General features: G+C 47.7%; 1 protein-coding gene across 3 annotated transcripts; it reads right to left on the bottom strand.

The window, feature by feature from the left end:
* Positions 1-13,727: 13,727 nt before the first annotated feature.
* Positions 13,728-15,308, bottom strand: LOC123427018 (DNA-binding protein MNB1B-like). 3 transcript variants are annotated; one of them, XM_045110949.1, is made up of 7 exons: positions 15,081-15,308; positions 14,906-14,983; positions 14,683-14,823; positions 14,536-14,593; positions 14,401-14,445; positions 14,261-14,332; positions 13,728-14,021 (listed from the first exon to the last, which is right to left on the bottom strand). In XM_045110949.1, the coding sequence occupies exons 1-7, from the start codon at positions 15,143-15,145 to the stop codon at positions 13,968-13,970; spliced, it is 513 nt and encodes a 170-aa protein (XP_044966884.1). In that variant the 5' UTR covers positions 15,146-15,308; the 3' UTR covers positions 13,728-13,967. The 3 variants fall into 3 exon arrangements, with proteins under 3 accessions (XP_044966884.1, XP_044966885.1, XP_044966883.1); XM_045110950.1 differs by lacking the exon at positions 14,261-14,332; XM_045110948.1 differs by having other exon boundaries at positions 13,860-14,332.
* Between the last annotated feature and the right edge of the window lie 5,114 nt (positions 15,309-20,422).

Consider the following 20,422-nt stretch of genomic DNA (forward strand, 5'->3'; position numbering starts at 1 on the left):
CTGCCCTCCACAACGGTTCGGTGCATAGGGCTGGAGTAGTGGCGAATAAATGCCTACGTTACAGGTAACGTACGTCTTAAATGCTAATAAAGGCACATGGAAACGTATGACCATTTCCCTCTATGGGCTACGATGCACAGAGTGGAATCCAGTCGGTTAGTTTGATAAACTCCGAATGCTAATCTCCGACTAGATGGTCGAGGATCTGTTACCAACTGGATGAAGGGAACTCCTTAGTTCAGTCGGAACTGACTAAGAGCTTTGTCCCTTATGAGGGGTAGTCCTTGGGTTGGACCTACAGTGCAGGTCTATGACCCTACCCTAGGACTATGACCCCATCAGTCGGTTAACATCACTGGTTCTCATCAGCGACACAGGGGAGGCAGCCGTTCCATAAATCCCGAAGATCGTCGCCGTTCACGCACCCCTCCCCGGGGTGGGCCCTACGGGCCCCGGCATCATGATGATCGGCGTTCAGTCGGCAACACTTACGACCCAAGGCCCGACGCGAGAGGGCATATCGCCCAGCGGAGGGTCGACAGGGGCTGAGCTCACCGCGATGGTTACGATATTGACCGTCCGGGTGGAAGCAGGACCATCGTTTCTGGTCCCGAGTGTTTCAGTCGAGCCATCCGTTCGGCTGACATCCCTCCCAACTTCCGATTGGCGACGGGAATCAGCAAGTTTACAGGAGAGTCCAAGCCAGAAACGTGGCTGGATGATTACCGAGTGGCAGTCCAGATCGGAGGAGGGGACGACCATGTCGCCATGAAGCACCTCCCTCTGATGCTCGACGGCTCGGGGCGAGCGTGGCTGAACTAGTTGGCCCCCTCAAGCATCTACAGCTGGGCAGATCTCGCCCGAGTGTTCATCAGGACATTCGAAGGGACGTGCAAGCGCCATGCTGGCCTCGTGGAGCTCCAGCATTGCGTCCAAAAGCAGAATGAGCCCCTGCGTGACTTCATTCAGCGTTGGACAACCCTCTACCACACGGTGAAGAACGTCACAGAGCATCAAGCAGTCTACGCCTTCAAGGCAGGCGTGCGGTACAGGGATATGTACCCGAAGTTCGGTCGAACAGGCGACATCTCCATGAGCAAGATAATGGAGATAGCAGCACGCTATTTGAATGGCGAAGAAGAGGACCGCATCCGAAGCGGCAAGCACAAAACAGTCGCCGATGGAGATGGAAGTAACACTCGGAAGCAGAAGCAGAAAGCTCCTTTCACTCCGCAGGCAGAAGCCACAGCTGTAACCAATGCCAAGTTCAAGGGCAAAGGGAAGGCTCAGTTCACCCCCAAGAAGAAGCAGTTCAATAATCCCATCCTGGACCAGCCATGTCCGATTCATACGAAGATGGATGAAGAGGGCAACCCCATATATCCGAAGCATACCACTTGACAGTGTCGCCTCCTGATCAAGAGGTTCGGCGAAGGGCAACCGAGTGAAAAGGACAATGCACAGGATGAGGAGGATAAGGAGGATCCGTTCCCCCAAGTCCATGCAACACTGATGATCTTTGCTGACGTTGAGAGCAAGAGTCGACTGAAGCTGGTGAACAAGGAGGTGAACATGGCCACCCCTACCAACCTCAAGTTCCTCAAATGGTCTCAGACTGTGATCACCTTTGACCAGTCGGATCATCCAGCACACGTACCCACCCCAGGGAAACAGGCTCTGGTCGTCGACCCAGTGGTGGAGGGAGTCCGACTGCGCAAGGTCCTCATGGACGGCGGCAGTGGCTTGAACATCATGTACGCCGACATTCTCAAGGGGATGGACATTCCGATGTCCAAACTCAGCGAGAGCAGCATGCAATTCCATGGAGTCGTCCCTGGACGAAAGGCCAAGTCACTCCGCCAGATCGCGTTGGACGTCGTTTTCGGCTTCGACAAGAACTTCCGCAAGGAAAAGCTGACGTTCGAGGTGGTAGACTTCCAGAGCGCTTACCACGCAATTCTGGGCCGCCCGGCGTATGCGCGTTTCATGGCCCGTCCATGTTACGTGTACCTGAAGCTGAAGATGCCAGGCCCGAAAGGTGTGATCACCATCACTGGCAATCGACAGCGAGCCGAAGAGTGTCTGCAGCAGGGATCGAGAATCGCCGACCAGCAGATGGCCGTCCTCGAGCTTGACGAGTAGAAGAAAACAGTCGACCCCGCTGATTTGATGCTTTCGAAGAAGCCAGCTTCGGAGTCCGCATTTCAGTCGGGGGGAGAGACGAAGAAGGTCAACATCCACCCGACGGACGACACTGCTGCCCCGACGAACATCTCCACCACCCTCGATCCTAAATAGGAAGCCGAGCTCACCCAATTCCTCCGTGAGAACTGGAACATCTTCGCATGGAAACTCTCTGACATGCCAGGTGTACCCAGGGAGTTGGCTGAGCACCGACTGCATGTGGATCCCAACGCTCGGCCTGTCCGAGAACGACTGCGTCGATCCGCCGCGCATAAGAGGAAGGCAATCGGGGAAGAGGTGGCCAAGCTATTGGCAGCCAACTTCATTCGTGAGGTTCACCACTCCGAGTGGCTCCCCAATGTTGTCATGGTGCCCAAGAAGGACAAGTCGCTCCGAATGTGCATCGACTTGAAGCATCTTAATAAGGTCTGCCCGAAAGACCATTTTCCGCTCCCCCGCATCGATCAAATTGTCGATTCGATTGCGGGTTGCGAGCGTTTGTCATTTCTTGATGCCTACTCGGGCTATCATCAGATCCGTCTGTATGGCCGCGATGAATTGAAAACAGCCTTCATCACCCCATTCGGGTGCTTCTGCTACATCACTATGCCATTCGGTTTGAAGAATGCAGCAGCTACCTTTATGCGCATGATCCAAAAATGCCTCCTCGACCAGATCGGTCGGAATGTGGAGGCGTATATGGATGATATCGTAGTCAAGTCACGCAAAGGTTCTGACCTGCTGACTGACTTGGCAGAAACATTCGCCAACCTTCGTACGTACGATATCAAGCTCAACCCTGCCAAGTGTTCATTCGGCGTTCCCAGCGGAAAGTTACTCGGTTTCTTCGTTTCCGAACGAGGGATCGATGTCAACCCCGAAAAGATCGGGACCATCGTCCGAATGGAGAGGTATCCCCACTATCAAAAACTTATTTACGGGATTTAGATGACTGCGAAGAAGGTGGCCCATTATTTCCAAGACCACTCGGTGTTTGTTATTTTTGATGCTCCGTTGTCGGAAATCCTCCACAATCGGGACGCATCAGGCCGAGTGGTGAAGTGGGCAATGGAGATGTTGTACTGCGATATCAAGTTCGAGGCCAAGAAAGTTATAAAGTCTCAAGCCCTGGCTGACTTCATAGCAGAATGGGTAGAACAACAGCAACCGACCCACATCTACTCGGCTCATTGGACAATGTTCTTTGATGGGTCCAAGATGTTGAATGGCTCCGGCGCTGGCGTTGTGATCGTATCACCAAAGGGCGACAAACTCAAATATGTGCCGCAGATACACTTTGATTCCTCCAACAATGAGGCAGAGTATGAAGCTCTCCTTTATGGACTGTGCATGGCCATCGCACTCGGCGTCCGTCGCCTGATGGTCGATGGCGATTCGGATTTGGTGGTTAATCAAGTGATGAAAGAGTGGGACATCAGGAACCCCACCTTGACCACATACTGCAATGCAGTTAGGAAGCTTGAGAAGAAGTTCGAAGGTCTAGAACTCCACCATGTTCCGCGACTGAAGAACCAAGCAGCTGATGAGTTGGCAAAACTCAGATCCACTCGGAGACCAGTCCCGAGTGACGTCTGCCTCAAGCACCTCCACCTTCCTTCAGTCAAAGAAGATCCTTTCACAGAGGAACCAGTACAACCAAAGAGCTCAACAGATCCGACTGAAGTCGACGTACCTGTTGTGGTTGATCTGATCATGGAGATTCTTGCTGTCACCCCCGATTGGACTGTGCCGATCATTGCATATATCCTGAGGCAGGAATTACCAGAAGACGAAGTCCAAGCCAGACAGATAGTCCGCAGGTCGAAGTCGTTCACTGTCATTGATGGTCAGTTGTACAAGGAAAACTTTTCAGGCGTTCTTCAACGATGCATCTCCCAAGAGGAGGGACAGTTAATCCTGGAAGAAATTCACTCGGGAACCTGCGGTCATCACGCCTCTTCGAGAGCAATCGTCGCCAAAGCATTCAGAGCTGGCTTCTTCTGGCTACACGTGAACGAAATGGCTAAATATATGGTGGGCAGATGTGAAGGCTGTCAGTTCTACTCCAACAAGTCCCACAAGCCAACATCTGCGTTGAAGACAATCCCTCTTGTGTGGCCGTTTGCAGTATGGGGATTAGATACAGTCGGTCCATTCAGGACAGGCCAAGGAGGATACACACATCTGTTGGTGGCAATCGATAAGTTCACAAAATGGATTGAAACCAAGCCCATCAAGAAGCTCGACGCCCTAACAGCCATCAAGTTTGTCAGGGACATCATCTCCAGATTGGGGTACCTCACAGCATAATCACGGACAACGGAACAAACTTTGACTCGGACAGATTAAAAGGTTTCTGTGCAAGCCAAGGTATCCGAGTGGATTTTGCATCCGTCGCGCATCCTCAATCAAACGGACAAGCAGAGCGGGCGAATGGACTTATTCTGCAAGGTTGGAAGCCCCGACTCCTGCGAGAGGTGGGACATGCCGCTGGCGCATGGGTCACCGAGCTACCTTCAATGCTTTGGGGTCTCCGCACAACCCCGAACAGATCTACAGGGCGATCACCATTCTTCCTCGTTTACGGAGCAGAAGCAGTCCTTCCGAGTGATTTGCTTCACAATGCTCCACGAGTCGAACTCTTCTCTGAAGCTGAAGCAGAACAAGCAAGGCAAGACGGAGTGGACCTTCTAGAGGAGGAGCGCAAGATGGCGCTGACTCGCTCAACCATTTATCAACAAGATCTGTGGCGCTTTCACGCACGACACGTCAGGAGTCGCACGTTCCAAGCAGGCGACCTGGTGCTCCGAGTGGATCAGCAAAGACCTCACAAGTTGGCTCCTGCCTGGGAAGGACCCTTCATCATCTCCAAGGTGCTGAACAACAGAGCATACAGACTCTACAACATTGACAGGGAGACAGACGAGCCGCGAGCATGGAACGGAGATCTCCTAAAGCGCTTCTACACGTGACCGTCGACTAAAGCAATGTAAAGAACAAGTATTGGTGAAATAATATAAAGCAGATTGAGCTTTTGCAGATTCAAAATTCTTCCGCGGTCGCAGACTCCGGTCTCAAAAAAAAAACTTAGCTGCGATCCAGAATCGCCTAAGTACTAACTTTCTCCGAGTGTGCACTAAACGTCGCACTCGAGGACTTACCTGCGATCAAGAATCGCCTAAGTACTGACTTTCTCCGAGTGTGCACTAAACGTCGCACTCGGAGACTTAGGTGCGATCCAGAATCGCCTAAGTACTGACTTTCTCCGAGTGTGCACTAAACGTCGCACTCGGGGACTTAGCTCCGATCAAGAATCGCCTAAGTACTGACATTCTCCGAGTGTGCACTAAACGTCGCACTCGGGGACTTAGCTGCGATCAAGAATCGCCTAAGTACTGACATTCTCCGAGTGTGCACTAAACGTCGCACTCGGGGACTTAGCTGCGATCAAGAATTGCCTAAGTATTGACTTTCTCCGAGTATGCACTAAACGTCGCACTCGGGGACTTAGCTGCGATCAAGAATCGCCTAAGTTCTGACTTTCTCCGAGTGTGCACTAAACGCCACACTCGGGGACTTAGCTGCGATCCAGAATCGCCTAAGTAATAACTTTCTCCGAGTGTGCACTAAACGTCACACTCGAAGACTGAGTTGCGCTAAAGAATCGCCTAAATACAAATTTTCTCCGAGCGTGCACTACTCGTCACACTCGAAGACTTAACTGCGATCAAGAATCGCTTACATGAGAAAGCTTCCTGCGACTGTATCCTAGAGATACACTTGGGGACTCAGCAGACCCTCATTGAGGCTCATGTGGATGTCAAGACCACTGACAATTACATGAGTAGCAGACCCTCATCGAGGCTCATGTGGCTGTCAAGACCACTGACAATTACATGAGTAGCAGACCTCATTGAGACTCATGTGGATGTCAAGACCACTGACAATTACATGAGTAACAACTCGCTCCGAGTGCGGCCTGTCCGTCGCACTCGAAGACTTAGCCGCGATCATGAATCGCCTAAGTACTCTATTGCCTTCGAGTGTATCTTATAGATCCACTCGGAGACTCAGCAGACCCTCATTGAGGCTCATGTGGATGTCAAGACCACTGACAATTACATGAGTACCAACTCGCTCCGAGTGCGGCCTGGCCGTCGCACTCGAAGACTTAGCCGCGATCATGAATCGCCTAAGTACTCTATTACCTTCGAGTGTATCCTACAGATCCACTCGGAGACTCGGCAGACCCTCAGAGAGGTTCATGCGGATGTCAAGGCAACTGACAATTACATGCTCCGCATGTTTGCCATTGGCTTTCACCAAGAAACGCCAAACAAAAACTCGAGCCAAAATTGTGTCAACAACTCTTTGGCAACAAAAGAGCAAAAGATTTGATTCAAATTCGAAGTTCACCTAAAGATAGTTGGCTCGGTGCGGATCAAGCTTACCCGCACCGAACCAAGAATGTGACGGCCAACAAAAGTGGCCAAAGTTTCTTACGACCAACACTCGGCATACCGAGGTAAAAGTTTTCTTAAGCGTCGTCCGGATTGGCGCCAGGACTGGAGGGCTCCACGAGTGTGTCCAGGTCGATCCCGTCGGCGATGCGGGTGGCACTCTCAAGGAAGGTTTCCATGAAGTCTTCGAATCGAAGTTTCTTCGTGTTGGCGACCTGCAACGCTTTCAGCTTCTCTTTGCGCACCTCCTTGCAATGCACTCGGACCAGGGACAGGGCAACGTCCGCACCAGAGGGAGCCGCAGACTTCTTCCATGACTGCACTCGGTTAGGGACCTCCTCCAGCCGAGTCATCAAGCCTTCCATCTCATGCCGAGACTCGTTTTCAGGCCAAAGCTCCTTTTCGATCCGGCCGACGACTTCTCTTAGTCGACCGATGAAAGACCCAACTTTACCCAGGCGAATGTGCGCTCAGAGCATATCTCGATTGGCGTCCTCGCTGAGTGAAATGTTCTCAAGAATCGACCGCTCAACGTCAGCTGCTTCAGCCTCAGCGTCCATGCAAAAATCTGCAAACACAGGACGAGCAAACAATAAGCGCTGAGTGAAATGCAAATACCACAAGCACTCGGAAAACAGTACTTACCACCCAGAAGCATTATCATCTGCCGGGCCCAATCACTGACATATTTTTCCTGCGCTATACACCGCATGTTCAGCACCTTCATTTGTCTCATCAGCTCGGATCTATGCGCCTTCATCTTCTCCACTTCAGCAGTCAATACCTTGTTCACTTCACGGGCCTGCTCCAACGACTTCTCTCGTTCCGCCAGCACATCCTTCATACCAGCCATTGCAACCATTGACGCATCCAGCTCACCAGCAAACTGAACATTTTCAACCCTAAGAGTCTCGTACGCTGTCCCTGTCTCGCAAGTTTTCTGCCAGCCAGCGCCAAGAGACGATCAGACAAATCCAACAATAAAAGTCTAAGTTCTTCAGACCCCTGCCGACGCAAGCAGTCGACAGCGGTCTCGGGGACTACACCCAGTGGGTTCACTGAGAGTGACCCCACTGACATGAAGCTCAAACAGGTCCGCCCTATTGAGCTACATGACAACACCTACGCCTACGAGGCTACTACTACCCTACCTGAGTAAAATTACTCTCGGGGACTCATACAGTAGGTGCACTCCGAGTGCCCCAACTGTTCGCATTCGAACAGATTAATTCTGGATCTGATCAAGTCAAAGACAATGTGTATAAAGACAACTGCCGGTGCAAGCACTCGATAGAAGTCTCGGAGACTACACCCACTGGGTTCACTAAGAGTGAACCCATTGCAAACATCATACGATATCCGAGCACACCCAGTGGGTTACAAGAGAAAAGTAAATACTTACTAGCCCACTTACTCGGATATCGTCCCGCAGCTCCAAGCTTCGCTGGTATAGGGACGCGATGGAGTCGTACGCCTTCTTGGCTTCTCCTGCCATCAGCTCCGCCTGCACCATGGCCCCCTTGGCCGCTCCCACCTGATCTTCCGGGAGGTGCTGGACGTTGTACTCGACATTCGATGGGCCTGGCATCGTTGGAGGCTCCTTGGGCATCCCAAGGCCCGCTCCAGTCGGTTCAGCAGCAACCAGCGCCGTTTCAGTCGGCGGCACGTCCGCGGCGAGAGAAGTAACTGGCGGAACAGCCTCAAGGACAGGCACTGCAGCTTGCTCAGATCTCCCCTGGTCACCCTCATCCACATAAATCACCCCTGAGGGAAGCCAAACCGAACGGCATGAGATCACAGGAAAAAAAGGCAAGACTGAAGACAGAATTCGTGATGCAATATTGTAAACTCTCGGGATCGCTACGACGCACCTGGCTGGGACGAGACGACGTTGTCCATATCCATGGGATCATCCCCCTGGCGTGCCGGAGAGGTGACAGAGGTAGCAACCCTGTCGAGTGAAATTCATTCGACCAATAAACAGGAGTTCAATCGAATATCAGCAGAAGTTAGAAGAACAATGCACTTACGTCGAGGTGACGGGAACGATGACCCTCATCCGCGGCAAAGCCTTCCGAGGTTTAGATCCGCACGGTTTGGCCACCTTGGAAGGTTGACCCACAGGCTCAGCAGCAGCGTCCCTGGTCCTCTTGGTGCTCCGAGCACTTGGAACCACGGGAACAGTTGACGGGGCGCTCGGGACCGCAGGAGTGGTTGGCGGAGCACTCGAGGATGCTGGAGGGGCCGAAGGAGCTGCAGGTTCATGTCGGCGCTTGGTTCGAGTCTCTGGCGGCGGAGGTGGCGAGCTCTGCTCTTCGTCTTCCTCCTCCTCTTCACCGGACACCTCCTCCGTCTCCCCACTGTCGGAGACGTACTCAACGCTCTCCATGCTGCCCTCCTGGCTACCCTCCTCTTCCTCCTCCTCGGTCGGGTTCCCGTTCGAGACAGGGAAGAACCAGTTGGTCCACTTCTGCATAAAATACAGTCGGCGACATCAGACGTCAGACAGTGATTCAAGAAAGCGATAAAACTAAGACAGTTACGTGCACTCGACAAGTTGTACTCACCTCATTCGGAGGAGGGTTGTCCGCGCAGAAAGCCCTCACTCACCGGGACCCTCTGGGGTTCTCGCAGGCGCATGTGATCTGGAGCACCCACGACGCCACCTTCTCCCCGGTTACGCCCAAGACGTTGGTCCGAGTGGAGTCTTCGGGCCCCGTGTAGTGCCACATGGCGTGGTCGCGAGCCTGCAGTGGTTGGATGCGCCGATCGAAGAAAACCTCCCGCAAATCTATGCTGGTGACTCCCCTTCTGACGACATGTACGAGTGCGTCGACCAGAGGCTGGATATCGATCTTCTCCACCTTCGTGAGCGCAAGCTGCTTAGGCGAAGCTGGTCCATCTAAGCTAAAAGGAGGCAACCCTGTCGTGGCATTCGGGCAAGCAACGTCCTGACGGTAGAACCATGTCGACTGCCAGTTCCTAACGGACTCACTCAGCTGAAGAGCAGCATAACTAATTCTACTCTTCTTTTGGAAGCCTAAGCCTCCGCAGAGCTGGAGAAGGTGTGTCTTATCATCCGACTGGTGAAGTCGTTTGATAGTTTGGGATCTAGCAGAGAAGATATGTTTGAAAAGCCCCCAATGGGGGGACAGCCGATGAAGCACTCACATAAGACTACGAAAGCAGAGAGATGAGCTATGGCATTCGGGGGAAAGTGGTGAAGCTGCGCCCGAAGTGGTTCATTATGCCTTTGAAGAAAGGATGTGGGGGCAGGGAGAAACCTCGATACACGTGGCTGAGCAGAAGGACGCGCTCCCCCTCCCGGGGCGCCGGCTCGATCTCACCCTCCACCGGCAACCTCCACGACTTGTGCACGATCATCCCGTGCTCCACCAGCTCCAGCAGATCCCCCTCCGTCACCGTGGAGGGGAGGAAGTCCTCCTGGATCCACCCCGCCGGTAACTCTCGCTGCCGCCGCTGAGCAGGAGCCGCCGCCTTCCCCTTCTTCTTCCTCGCCTCCAGCTTCCTAGTCTGCCCCTTGGTCATGGCGGAAGCTGTGGATCCGCGGAGGAGAAGGAAAAGGAAGGAGCTTGGGTGCGCAGGAGGTGGCGAGAGGAGCGAAGCAAGCAAAGGCGAGAGATCCGGCGAGCGTAACGAGAAAACCCTCGCCGTTGAGGTTTAAGTAAGGTTCCGACTGCGTCACTGGCAGGTGGCCCCGAAATCTTATCCCCCGACCGGCCACGGCGATATCAGTGGAGAAGATGAAGGCGCGGGAATCGAGGCGTCAGGCACTACTCGAGCGCGATGTCGTCATCCCCGCTGAGCGCGCGGTAACCGAAATTTGAGGATCCCAGAAAATCCGCCGCTGTCACTTGACTGGTCACGTCAGAAGATACCACAGAAGCACTCGGTTTCCCATAGTTTGTTTCACAAATACTTCCACTCGGATCGTTGGTCGGAAAAGATAAAATGGATCGTGGCAAGCAACGCCAAAGTCACATCCGTACCAGTCGGATCCAGACTTCAAGCATCGCTTCGTCGTTCCAACCCCAATCCATTCGGGGACTAATGATGGGGTCATAGTCCTAGGGTAGGGTCATAGGCCTGCCCTGTAGGTCCTACCCAAGGACTACCCATCATAAGGGACAAGGCCCTTAGTCAGTTCCGACTGAACTAAGAAGTTCCCATCATCCAGTCGGTAGCAGATCCTCGACCATCCAGTCGGAGACGAGCATTCGGAGTATATCAAACTAACCGACTGGATTCCACTCTTTGCATCATAACCCTCCTGGGGGGAAACGGTCGTACGTTTCCATGCGCCTTTATTAGCATTTAAGATGTACGTTACCTGTAATGTAGGCATTTATTCGCCATTACTCCACCTCTGTGTACCGAACCGTTGTGGAGGGCAACACACTCTATATAAGCCACCCTCCCCCACTGGTGCAGGGGTTAGCAACTCATTGTATTCCATATTCCACTCGACAACAAGCTCCCAGAGCACTGAGACGTAGGGCTATTACCTCCACCATAGAGGGCCTGAACTCATACAACCTCGCCGTAGCTAAGGCTCTGCCCATCCTTTCGTACCCTACATATCTACTGTCAGACTTATACCCGCGACACCCGGCGATCCACAATTGACTGTTGGAAAGCGCTAGACCATGACGCCTAACCGTCTGGAGGATGCACAGTCCTCAAAGGTAAAAGGCTTCAGTCCCACACAGGAACGACTTCTTTAGTGATGCTTAATCACTAGGTTTGGTTTATGGTTTCGATGAGTGGTGTATTTCCTCACTAATGAATTACTCTCGAAGGCTCTGAGGAATTTGGGTTGCTCTTATGACAAGTGTCAGTTTCTAACGGAGCAGCCAACCAGCTAGTGGTTGTGGGGGTGGCTATTTATAGCCTGGGAGCATCCCGACATGATTTGACACTAATTCCCTTAAATAATATGACCGTTGGAGTGGATAAGACCAGTGACTTGGCGTGGCTATCAAAACGGTCGGAACCCTCAACTGTGAGAGTCCTCATGTCACTCATATTCCTCACTTGAGGCTTTTGGTAGGATTAGGCTTGGGTTGAGCATGATGAGGAAATTCATTCCATAGTGTAACTTTGACCCTCTTTAACAGTACGGTGTTCCTATTACTCGAATGCGAAGAAAGTATAACAGAAAGTGTAAATCTTCATGCTTCAATTCTTCAGAGTGATTTTCTTCAGGAACCGTCGGACTTCTTAATATCAGTATCTTCATGAGGAATATCAATTTTATCGCAGATTCCTCGCGATTCATTTCTTCAGCTTCAGACCAATCTCTTCAACTGAAGACATATATTTTTAGGGGTCGATATTCTTCAAATATCTCAAACTCCTCAATGACTAATAGATCATGTGTACACTCACAAACACATTAGATACTTAACCTATAAGTCTTTAAACCACCAAAATCACTAAGGGGCACTAGATGCACTTACAAACACCGTACTGTTAAAGGGAGTCGAAGTTACACTATGGAATAAATTTCCTCATGATGCTCAACCCAAGCCTAATCCTACCAAAAACCTCAAGTGAGGAATATGAGTGACATGAGGACTCTCACAGTTGAGGGTTCCGACCATCTCGATAGTCACGCCAAGTCACTGGTCTTATCCACTCCAACGGTCATATTACTTAAGGGCATTAGTGTCAAATCATGTCGGGATGCTCCCAGGCTATAAATAGCCATCCCCCACAACCACTAGTTGGTTGGCTGCTCCATTCGAAACTGACACTTGTCATAAGAGCAACCCAATTCCTCAGAGCCTTCGAGAGTAATTCATGAGTGAGGAAATACACCATCCACAGAAACCACAAACCAAACCTAGTGATTGAGCATCACTGAAGAAGTTGTTCGTGTGTGGGACTAAAGCCTTTTACCTTTAAGGACTGTGCATCCTCTAGACGGTTAGGCGTCATGCTCTAGAGCTTTCCATCAGTCAATTGTGGATCCCGGGTGACCAAGTTTGTGAAGGTTTGGAACTCTGCCCTGAAGACTTACCACGAGTGTTGGGTGAGGACTGTGTGTTCTTAACTCAAGGAGAATACGGTAGGGACTGTGTGTCCCGAGACTGGGTGTCCTTTGGTTTCAATACCAAGCCGCTCCAAACCAGATGTACGACTGTCACAGCAGTTGGAACTGGGTCATCAACGACTGTCTTCACTGAGAAACGGTTTCTAATTCCTCAACTCATTACTTTTCCCGTATTATGTGTTGATGATTTTCACTTTGACTGTTTGAAGAATTTGCTGAAAACTTTCTCTGAATTTCCTCAACCCCAAATTCTTCACGTCAGTTAGTCCTTATCTGAATTCTGCGTGCCTGCTCACTGTGCAATCAGCTTCACTCTAAAAAACTGCTGTTGTGAAACTTTGCACTTCTGATCCTTTACTGTTTCCGCTGTAAGTTAGTCATAAGTGAGGAATTTCCTCAAAAGGAATTTCCTCAGTGATGAAATTCTAAAAATCTCCTATTCACCCCCCTCTAGTCGATATAACGCACTTTCATCCTTTTTTTCCTTTCTCTTCTCTTAGTTCTTCCTGTTTCGCTTTTTTAGCGGCACCTCACCTTCGGTGGGTGCTTGCCCAGCTCGGGCGGTTGTACTTTCGTTTTTCTCCTCTCATCAATTAATTTGGTAGCCAAGCTATCAACATTCCAAAAAAAAAAATGGAGACCATTGGCTCGCGTGCATGTAAAGCTTTATTCTCATAAGTGAGACTGCGGTAGAGAGAAGGCGCTATTTTCTTTCTCAGAGAGGTGCTATGAGAGAGAAAAAAGAGCAGAGGGAGGCGTTGTGTGTAAGAGAAGAAAGGAAAAAGAAGCAAGATAGTTTTGTGTAACCTGTAGTCAAAAAGAAATAGGAGAAAGGATGAGGATGTTGCATTGGACCAACCAGCGACTAGAGTTGTCACCGGAGATCACATGAATACTGTGGCGTGACCTGCCACATTTGTCGGGAACCGCTGTGAAAAAGCAGGTCTAGACTAGACCCAGGTTTTTTGTTTTCTATCCCTATTCCTGCGCTTAATGAGGCAAAAAAAAGCTGCTAACGGAATCATTGACTATAGTGAGGCGCACAAATCTCAAAGTGCCTTATTGTTAATGAATGGTACAGATAGGGGGGTGCCGGGACCCCGGGACCTAAAAATCCACTTATGAAAAACAAAACAAGAGAACATGCATGACCCCTGCTAATTGAGTAACCAATCCAAAAGATATACAGATAGCAAAAGGAAAAATGCAAATCACCTATTCAAACACATCTTAGAGATCTTGTGTGTTCACATTTTCAGATTCGTCATCTTGTTCGTCATCCCGAGCGTCAACTTCAGTGTCTATAAGGGAAAGAAATCTATAAAAGCTCAAGGTGAAGATGGATCAACAAGATAGAAAATTAAATGTGCAAACAAAATCAGTTTAATTATTCTTTCAATGGAAGGTAAAGTAGATGAGATTATCTATTGTTATTGGAAATAATATATGTGGTGAAAGAGCATTATATTTGCAAAGGATGCTTAGCTTTGCACAGTAAATCATCTAAAAATAGGTAAAACCGCCATGTCTTTGTCTCAACCTTCTTGAACTCATAAGCCTCAGCAAGGAGTATTTCGTTCACACGTGCAATGGCTACGTAAGGGGCCTTGTCCTGCAACACATATCCATCCATGTACAACATTAATCAGCATACAGAAGATTAGAAGCTGGCTGTCTTACCGAATCGTTAAAGAATTCCCAGTTTTCAGCAGCTTTCTTTCTAATCTGAAAATTTTCCACAAGAAACAAATGATCGATTTATCCACGAAACAGTCGAAACAAATCGGTTACGAGGCAATGAAGGATCGAACTGACAGCATCTACGGACGGCTTGTCATAGACGCCTTTGAAATTGTCCATCCAGAAGACGTCCCTAACCAAATCATGGTCAAATCAGCGACCTCCAGAAAAGCAAAAAAAAAGGAAAAACAATCTGAAAAAACGTGGAGGATCAAATCTCACTGGTAGGTGAAAAGGGCAAGCTTGGCGAGCTGTTCATCCAACGGATTTTCCATTGCAATGCTCATCGCCGCCAACCCGCGTGTAACATCGGAAAGGTCGTGGGTCTTGGGCTTCTCCGCTCCATTGCTCTTCACCGCCAACCTGCGTGGAACATCGAGAAGGTCATGGGTCGACGCACCAAAATTAACCTCTATTGCATCACACAAATCGGTTGGAATCTTACTTGCCCTTGACCTTCTTCCCCTTCCTGCACTTGGTCCGGGGCTTCCGCTCCTCCGCTCCATCTCTCTTCGCTGCTGAGCTGCGTAAGAATCCAAGGTTATGGATCCGCGGCTCGATGCACCGAAACTAGGGATGTCTCTTGCATCACAGAAACAAGATTCAGTTTCGATTCTTACTTGCTGTCGGCCTCGTCCATGGTTACATCGGTGCCCGTGGATGCGGTCTGCTTGCAAGCCGTCATGCCTCAACAACAGGTGAGATCGGCTCGAGGCGAAGCCAGGAATCGAGCGCCCGAATTGGGGAGTTCCGGGGAAAGGAAACGAGGGAGACGAGAGGCGAGCTGCTAGGGCACAAAAGAGATCGGGCCAAGCGCCTCTTTTTCCTATAGGAGTCAGGTAAATACTGGGCCAATGCAACCAAGGCCTTATGGCTCTCTGTCAGCAAAAATAAATAAATCGTGTTGACCTTTTAGAGGATTTACTAGTTAAATACCTGTGCGTTGCTACGGCATATGAAATATTACTAGCAAAAGGGCTCATGCGTTGCAACGGGAGAAAGAAATATCACACGGCACACGCTCTTAATTTATAAAAAATATCTATAATTTGAGAATTTATAGTTACGATACAAATAAAGATGGTCTTATCCTACAAAAATGCAGTTCAAAATTTCACAAGTCTTCTATTTTAACACGGCTTGCATGTAGATTTAATACGTACAAAGAATCAGTCAAGTGACCTTCAGTTTCATCTCTAATCATGATTTTGTTGACGTGTTCATCCCCAACCCGGATGAGTACCGGTATGAAAGAAAGACGAATAATGACTTATTTATTAAGATTGCACCCTAGATAGTATTTTTATTAAACGTTTAACAGATAAAATAATATCATATTTAAATTCTACATATTTTTCTAATCAAATTCCATGTATAATATGTTAAATTTGGAGTTACGGTTTAAAAGATATGAGTATTTAAAAAATATTTAATATATACTACGAGTTTAATGTCATAAACAGTAAGGTTTTTTTTTGTAAAATCACCTCGGTGGGTTTTCCGACGGAAGCGATAGCCTCTTTATTATTAGGTAAAGATATGAAAAGATTAATTGATAAAATGATAACATGTAATTTAGATATTTTAAACGCTCGTTGTAACGCACGGGTTTACATATAATTTAGATATTTTAGATTTTTTTTATCCGCTAAAAATAAACACTTATCACACAGTCATTAAGATCTTACCAAATTGCATGATGAGATGTTTTGCTCTATCTCAGTCCAGCTACGAAGCAATGCTGCTAGCGCCTGAATATCTGGTTGCACCCGCGAATCTAGATCTCGTGCGGAAGCAAGAGCAACCTCAGTCATAGCCGTCTGGGTGAAAATGGTTAAGAAACATGATGGTGACAGAAAATTGTAGATCCATATAGCGCACCGGAGGATCTACCGTCAGTAAGGCCTTGTCACATGCAAGTATACGTATAGCCATGTTGAAACAATCAATGTCCAGCGACTGGTCCCTGTGGAGTATACCTTGAATTCTTTTGAGACTTAATCCTATCGGATGGGGTTTAGAGCTTCGCACCCACTCATTCATGTAGGTAACAGTTAATAATTGTAACATTGTAATAGTTAATATTAAAACTTTATATTTCTTAGACATGCTGCTTACTCCAACGAATCAACATCATTAATGGACATGATGATCATGCGGGTCTACGCCCATGATTGGGATCGGAAGGGGGGTTTTGTCTTCGGCTCCATCAGGTGAATCTTGCTGCTTACGTTTTCGATCATCCAGGAGCTCAACATCAGAATCAGATACTTTTTCTTCATTGTCAGGCTCATAGTATATTGGACTTCCTTTTAACTTATTAAGTTCTGTCTCCAATAGTATGACAGCTAATTTTCGTCGAAATTCTTTCATGTCCTTCTGCATATAGCAATTAAAAATAATTCGTTAAAAAAGCACGTGCATTTGAGATGAAATCTGATATTTAGAAAAAAGAGATACATGAGTGAATTGATCTGACAAAAGTTTTCATGTCCAATACTCCATAAAATTTAACATAAACAATCCACATGACGTGCTGCAATATTGAAATATTCCTTCAGGCTTTCATCTAAAATATAAATAAAGTATTTAAACAAGTAATAATGTGCATTGTACATGTCTCCATGCACCGTCAAATGTATCTATTACCTCAATGTTTTGGCTATAAAATAAGACCATATTTTTGTACAAAATTTATTATTCACAAGACTTACTATTCTATCTATCATAAATTTCTCTATAATTCAGTTCAAATATGAGATGTGTTCATCATACCCATCTGTTTGGAGTGGCTTTTGGAACTGTTCTATGATTGTCCAATTCATAATATCGAGGTCCTGCCACCTATCACCTCTCTTAAACTCCGGCATATCACATGCGATTTTTATATGTTTGTCAAGTCCTTGTATCTATTAAATGGAAAAAAGTCACCACGTATTCGGAAAATGAAATGTAATGTCTAGGGAAAGAAACACATGAAGTAGACATTTACCGTCATAGTGAGGTCACTTCGGTTCATGCCAATTCCAAGTGAGTCCAATACATGTATCTCTCGTTTCTTCGCATTGAGAACCGATAGATACCAGTCGTATTTTGTAATGTTAATCAGGAGGAATACCTAAAGCAATAAATATTATATAATATGACACGTAACTACTCTCACGTAAAAAAGTGTTGCATCATTATATGTAAGTGTAGTGAGTTAAGACTGACCATGTCATGCTCCAGAAAAGTATTTACTCGTTTTACAATGTGACGATGTGTTGCGGGCTCTATCTCATCTTTCTTTAGCAGGGAAGACACAAACGTGCTTGCAATGTGTACCTTTCCACCCACTCTATCTTGTAGGTGTTCCTGAGCACTAATGCAATATATGTATGCATTTATTACCTATAGTTTCAAAGATAGAATACATTTAAATGTTAATACACTTACCGTGCGAAAATAGAATAAATTTTTGTTAGTTTAAAAGAGTTTGTGCGGTTTGACTTACATCATCGTGCAAAAACACATCATCGTGCGTAAGGCATCTCATCTCAGCATTTGATAATAATGCATCGTTGATGTGCATCAACTTAGTATTTGAATGTAAGGGCATGATTGATTTAATAATTGAAATATCATGCAGGGTGCAAATATAATCTATCATGGAATGACATGAAACCAAATTAGTAGATCATAAAAAATACAAACAGAATGAAAAGGATGATAATCAATGTAAAAGTAAGTACATTGTGGTGTAATATTTATATTTGCTCTTTTTGGTTTGGTATGACTTGAATTGGATATATCTATCTTCGCATCTGTAGGTTGTATAGTACTTGCTGAGCTTTTGGTCTCCTCCAATGGCATATCCGCCGGGATCGTATCGGACGGTTCTTTTCCACGATCCACAATATCCATATCTATCACCTTCGGGCTCTTTTTGGTAGGTTCATTTCGATGGTTAACAATATCCATATCTACGACTGAAACAACCTGTAAAAGTGAGATATAGTATCAATTTTTTCGGATAACAATATCATAATTCATATGTAACTTGCAAAATAAAAAAAATAAAAAGATTGATAACTAATATAAATTTGATTAAACTGTGTAAAGATTGACTTGACTGAAATCTAATACACGGAGTAAAAAAGACCGAAGTGAGTACTGTCTAAATACTTCGCTTAATATGGTATGTATAATATACTACGTATATAATATACATGGAGTATATACATGTATAATATACTCCCTTTGTTCAAAAATACTTGTCCTAGAAATGTATAAAATGGATGTATCTATAACTAAAATAAGTCTAGATACATCTACTTCTAGGACAAGTATTTCCGGACGAAGGGAGTACTATCTAATCTAATATACATGGAGTATACGGCAGTCATCACAATGGCCCGGTCTACACTATACAGCAGCACCTTTACCTAATATCTAATCTCACTCTACTCTCACTCACCAGCGCCTTTATCTTCTCACCTGAATGCTATCCCCTTCACCAACCCGATATCCCCACTTCCTCATCCCCTTCCCCTCCATTGTTATCCACTCAGCAGCACCTTTGTGTTGTCGTCGGCGCGCCATGGCGCACAGCTTGCGACGAGCCGCAGAGCTCCCGGAGCAACTTCGCCCCTTCGCCTCCTCGTGACCAACCCGATCTCCTTTGTGTCCTCACTTCCCCATCCCCTTCCCCTCCCGTGTTAGCCACTCGCCAGGACCTTTGTGCTGCCGCTGGCGCGCCATGGCGCACGACGATTCGTAGGGCTCCCGGAGCAACTTCGCAACCCCCGTCTCTCCCTACCACGTGGCTGCGCCGTCGTCAGCCTCGCACCTAACCCCACCAATCCATGTTGTTGTGCGAGATCCGGGGGCCAGCGCTGTCGCGGACGAGCTCGCAGCCGGCGGCAGGGACGAAGCCAACATGCAAGCATAGGGGGGCAAGTTTGTTCATGGAAGGGGCAAAGTTTATATGAAGTAAAAAAATTAGCTACAACAACCATTATTATAGTAGAAAAATCAATTTGTTAGGGGGGTCTAGCCGCCCCTTGTCCCCCCTAGAATCGTCCCTGGTCGGCGGCATCCACACGCGGCGCCCTCTGCCCCGCGTCCCCCGCCACGTGCCCTCCGTTTTGCGTCGCTAGGCCGGTCGGCGTATTCTGTTGGCAACGCCCGGCGACTGACGCACGGTCGGTGTATTCTGATGGGAACGCCCAGCGACTGACGCGCACCGTGCACCGCGAGGACACCCTGCAGCAAGCCATGCGGCGGAGATCGACCAATCCAACGGAGGAATGGATCTTACCTTTTGAGGGTCGGCTCCCCTCTCTCCCTCCGCCTCCTGCATCAGCAACTCTGTTGGATTGGTACCTCGGTGAAGTTCGATCGTTGAGGTAAGCAAAAAATTCCGATGGTAGATTGTGTCTCTCTTATATACACACACGCTTTGAAGGCTAGCTAGATGAGTAATATCGTATACGGTTAGGATTGGGTTGTTAGGATAAGGAGTTTTTGCGTAATCTGTTTCCCATTAACTCGTTTAAAGCTCTAACCACCTGAAATTAGTTAGTGTAACAAAAGTATAGTATTCTATCTATTTTTAGGATAAATGTTGCTTCTTTATTTATTAAACATAAACAGTCACCTCGTCTGAAATAATGTCCAGAATGCAATCTGGAGGAACAGAGAGCCAGACCTTACAAAGTTTATCACAGAGTACTCTCTTGAAACATTATCAAGATTACTGCCCGTCCATAAGCACCATAAAAAGGTGGATAGAAAAACATATGATGACGACTATTTCAAAAATGCTGGTTAATGGAGAAGCTTTTGAAGGCTCAATAAACTCGGTTGAGGCATGATTCTGTTTTTTTATCAATTCACGCATGTGTGTGTGTTCGGTGTCTTGTTGGTTATTACGGCTTTGGTTGGCCTCCATGTTGTTAGTTTTGGCTTCTGATTTGGCTTA

This window comes from Hordeum vulgare, chromosome 2H (genome assembly GCF_904849725.1).
Source record: "Hordeum vulgare subsp. vulgare chromosome 2H, MorexV3_pseudomolecules_assembly, whole genome shotgun sequence".
Classification (NCBI taxonomy): Eukaryota; Viridiplantae; Streptophyta; class Magnoliopsida; order Poales; family Poaceae; genus Hordeum; species Hordeum vulgare.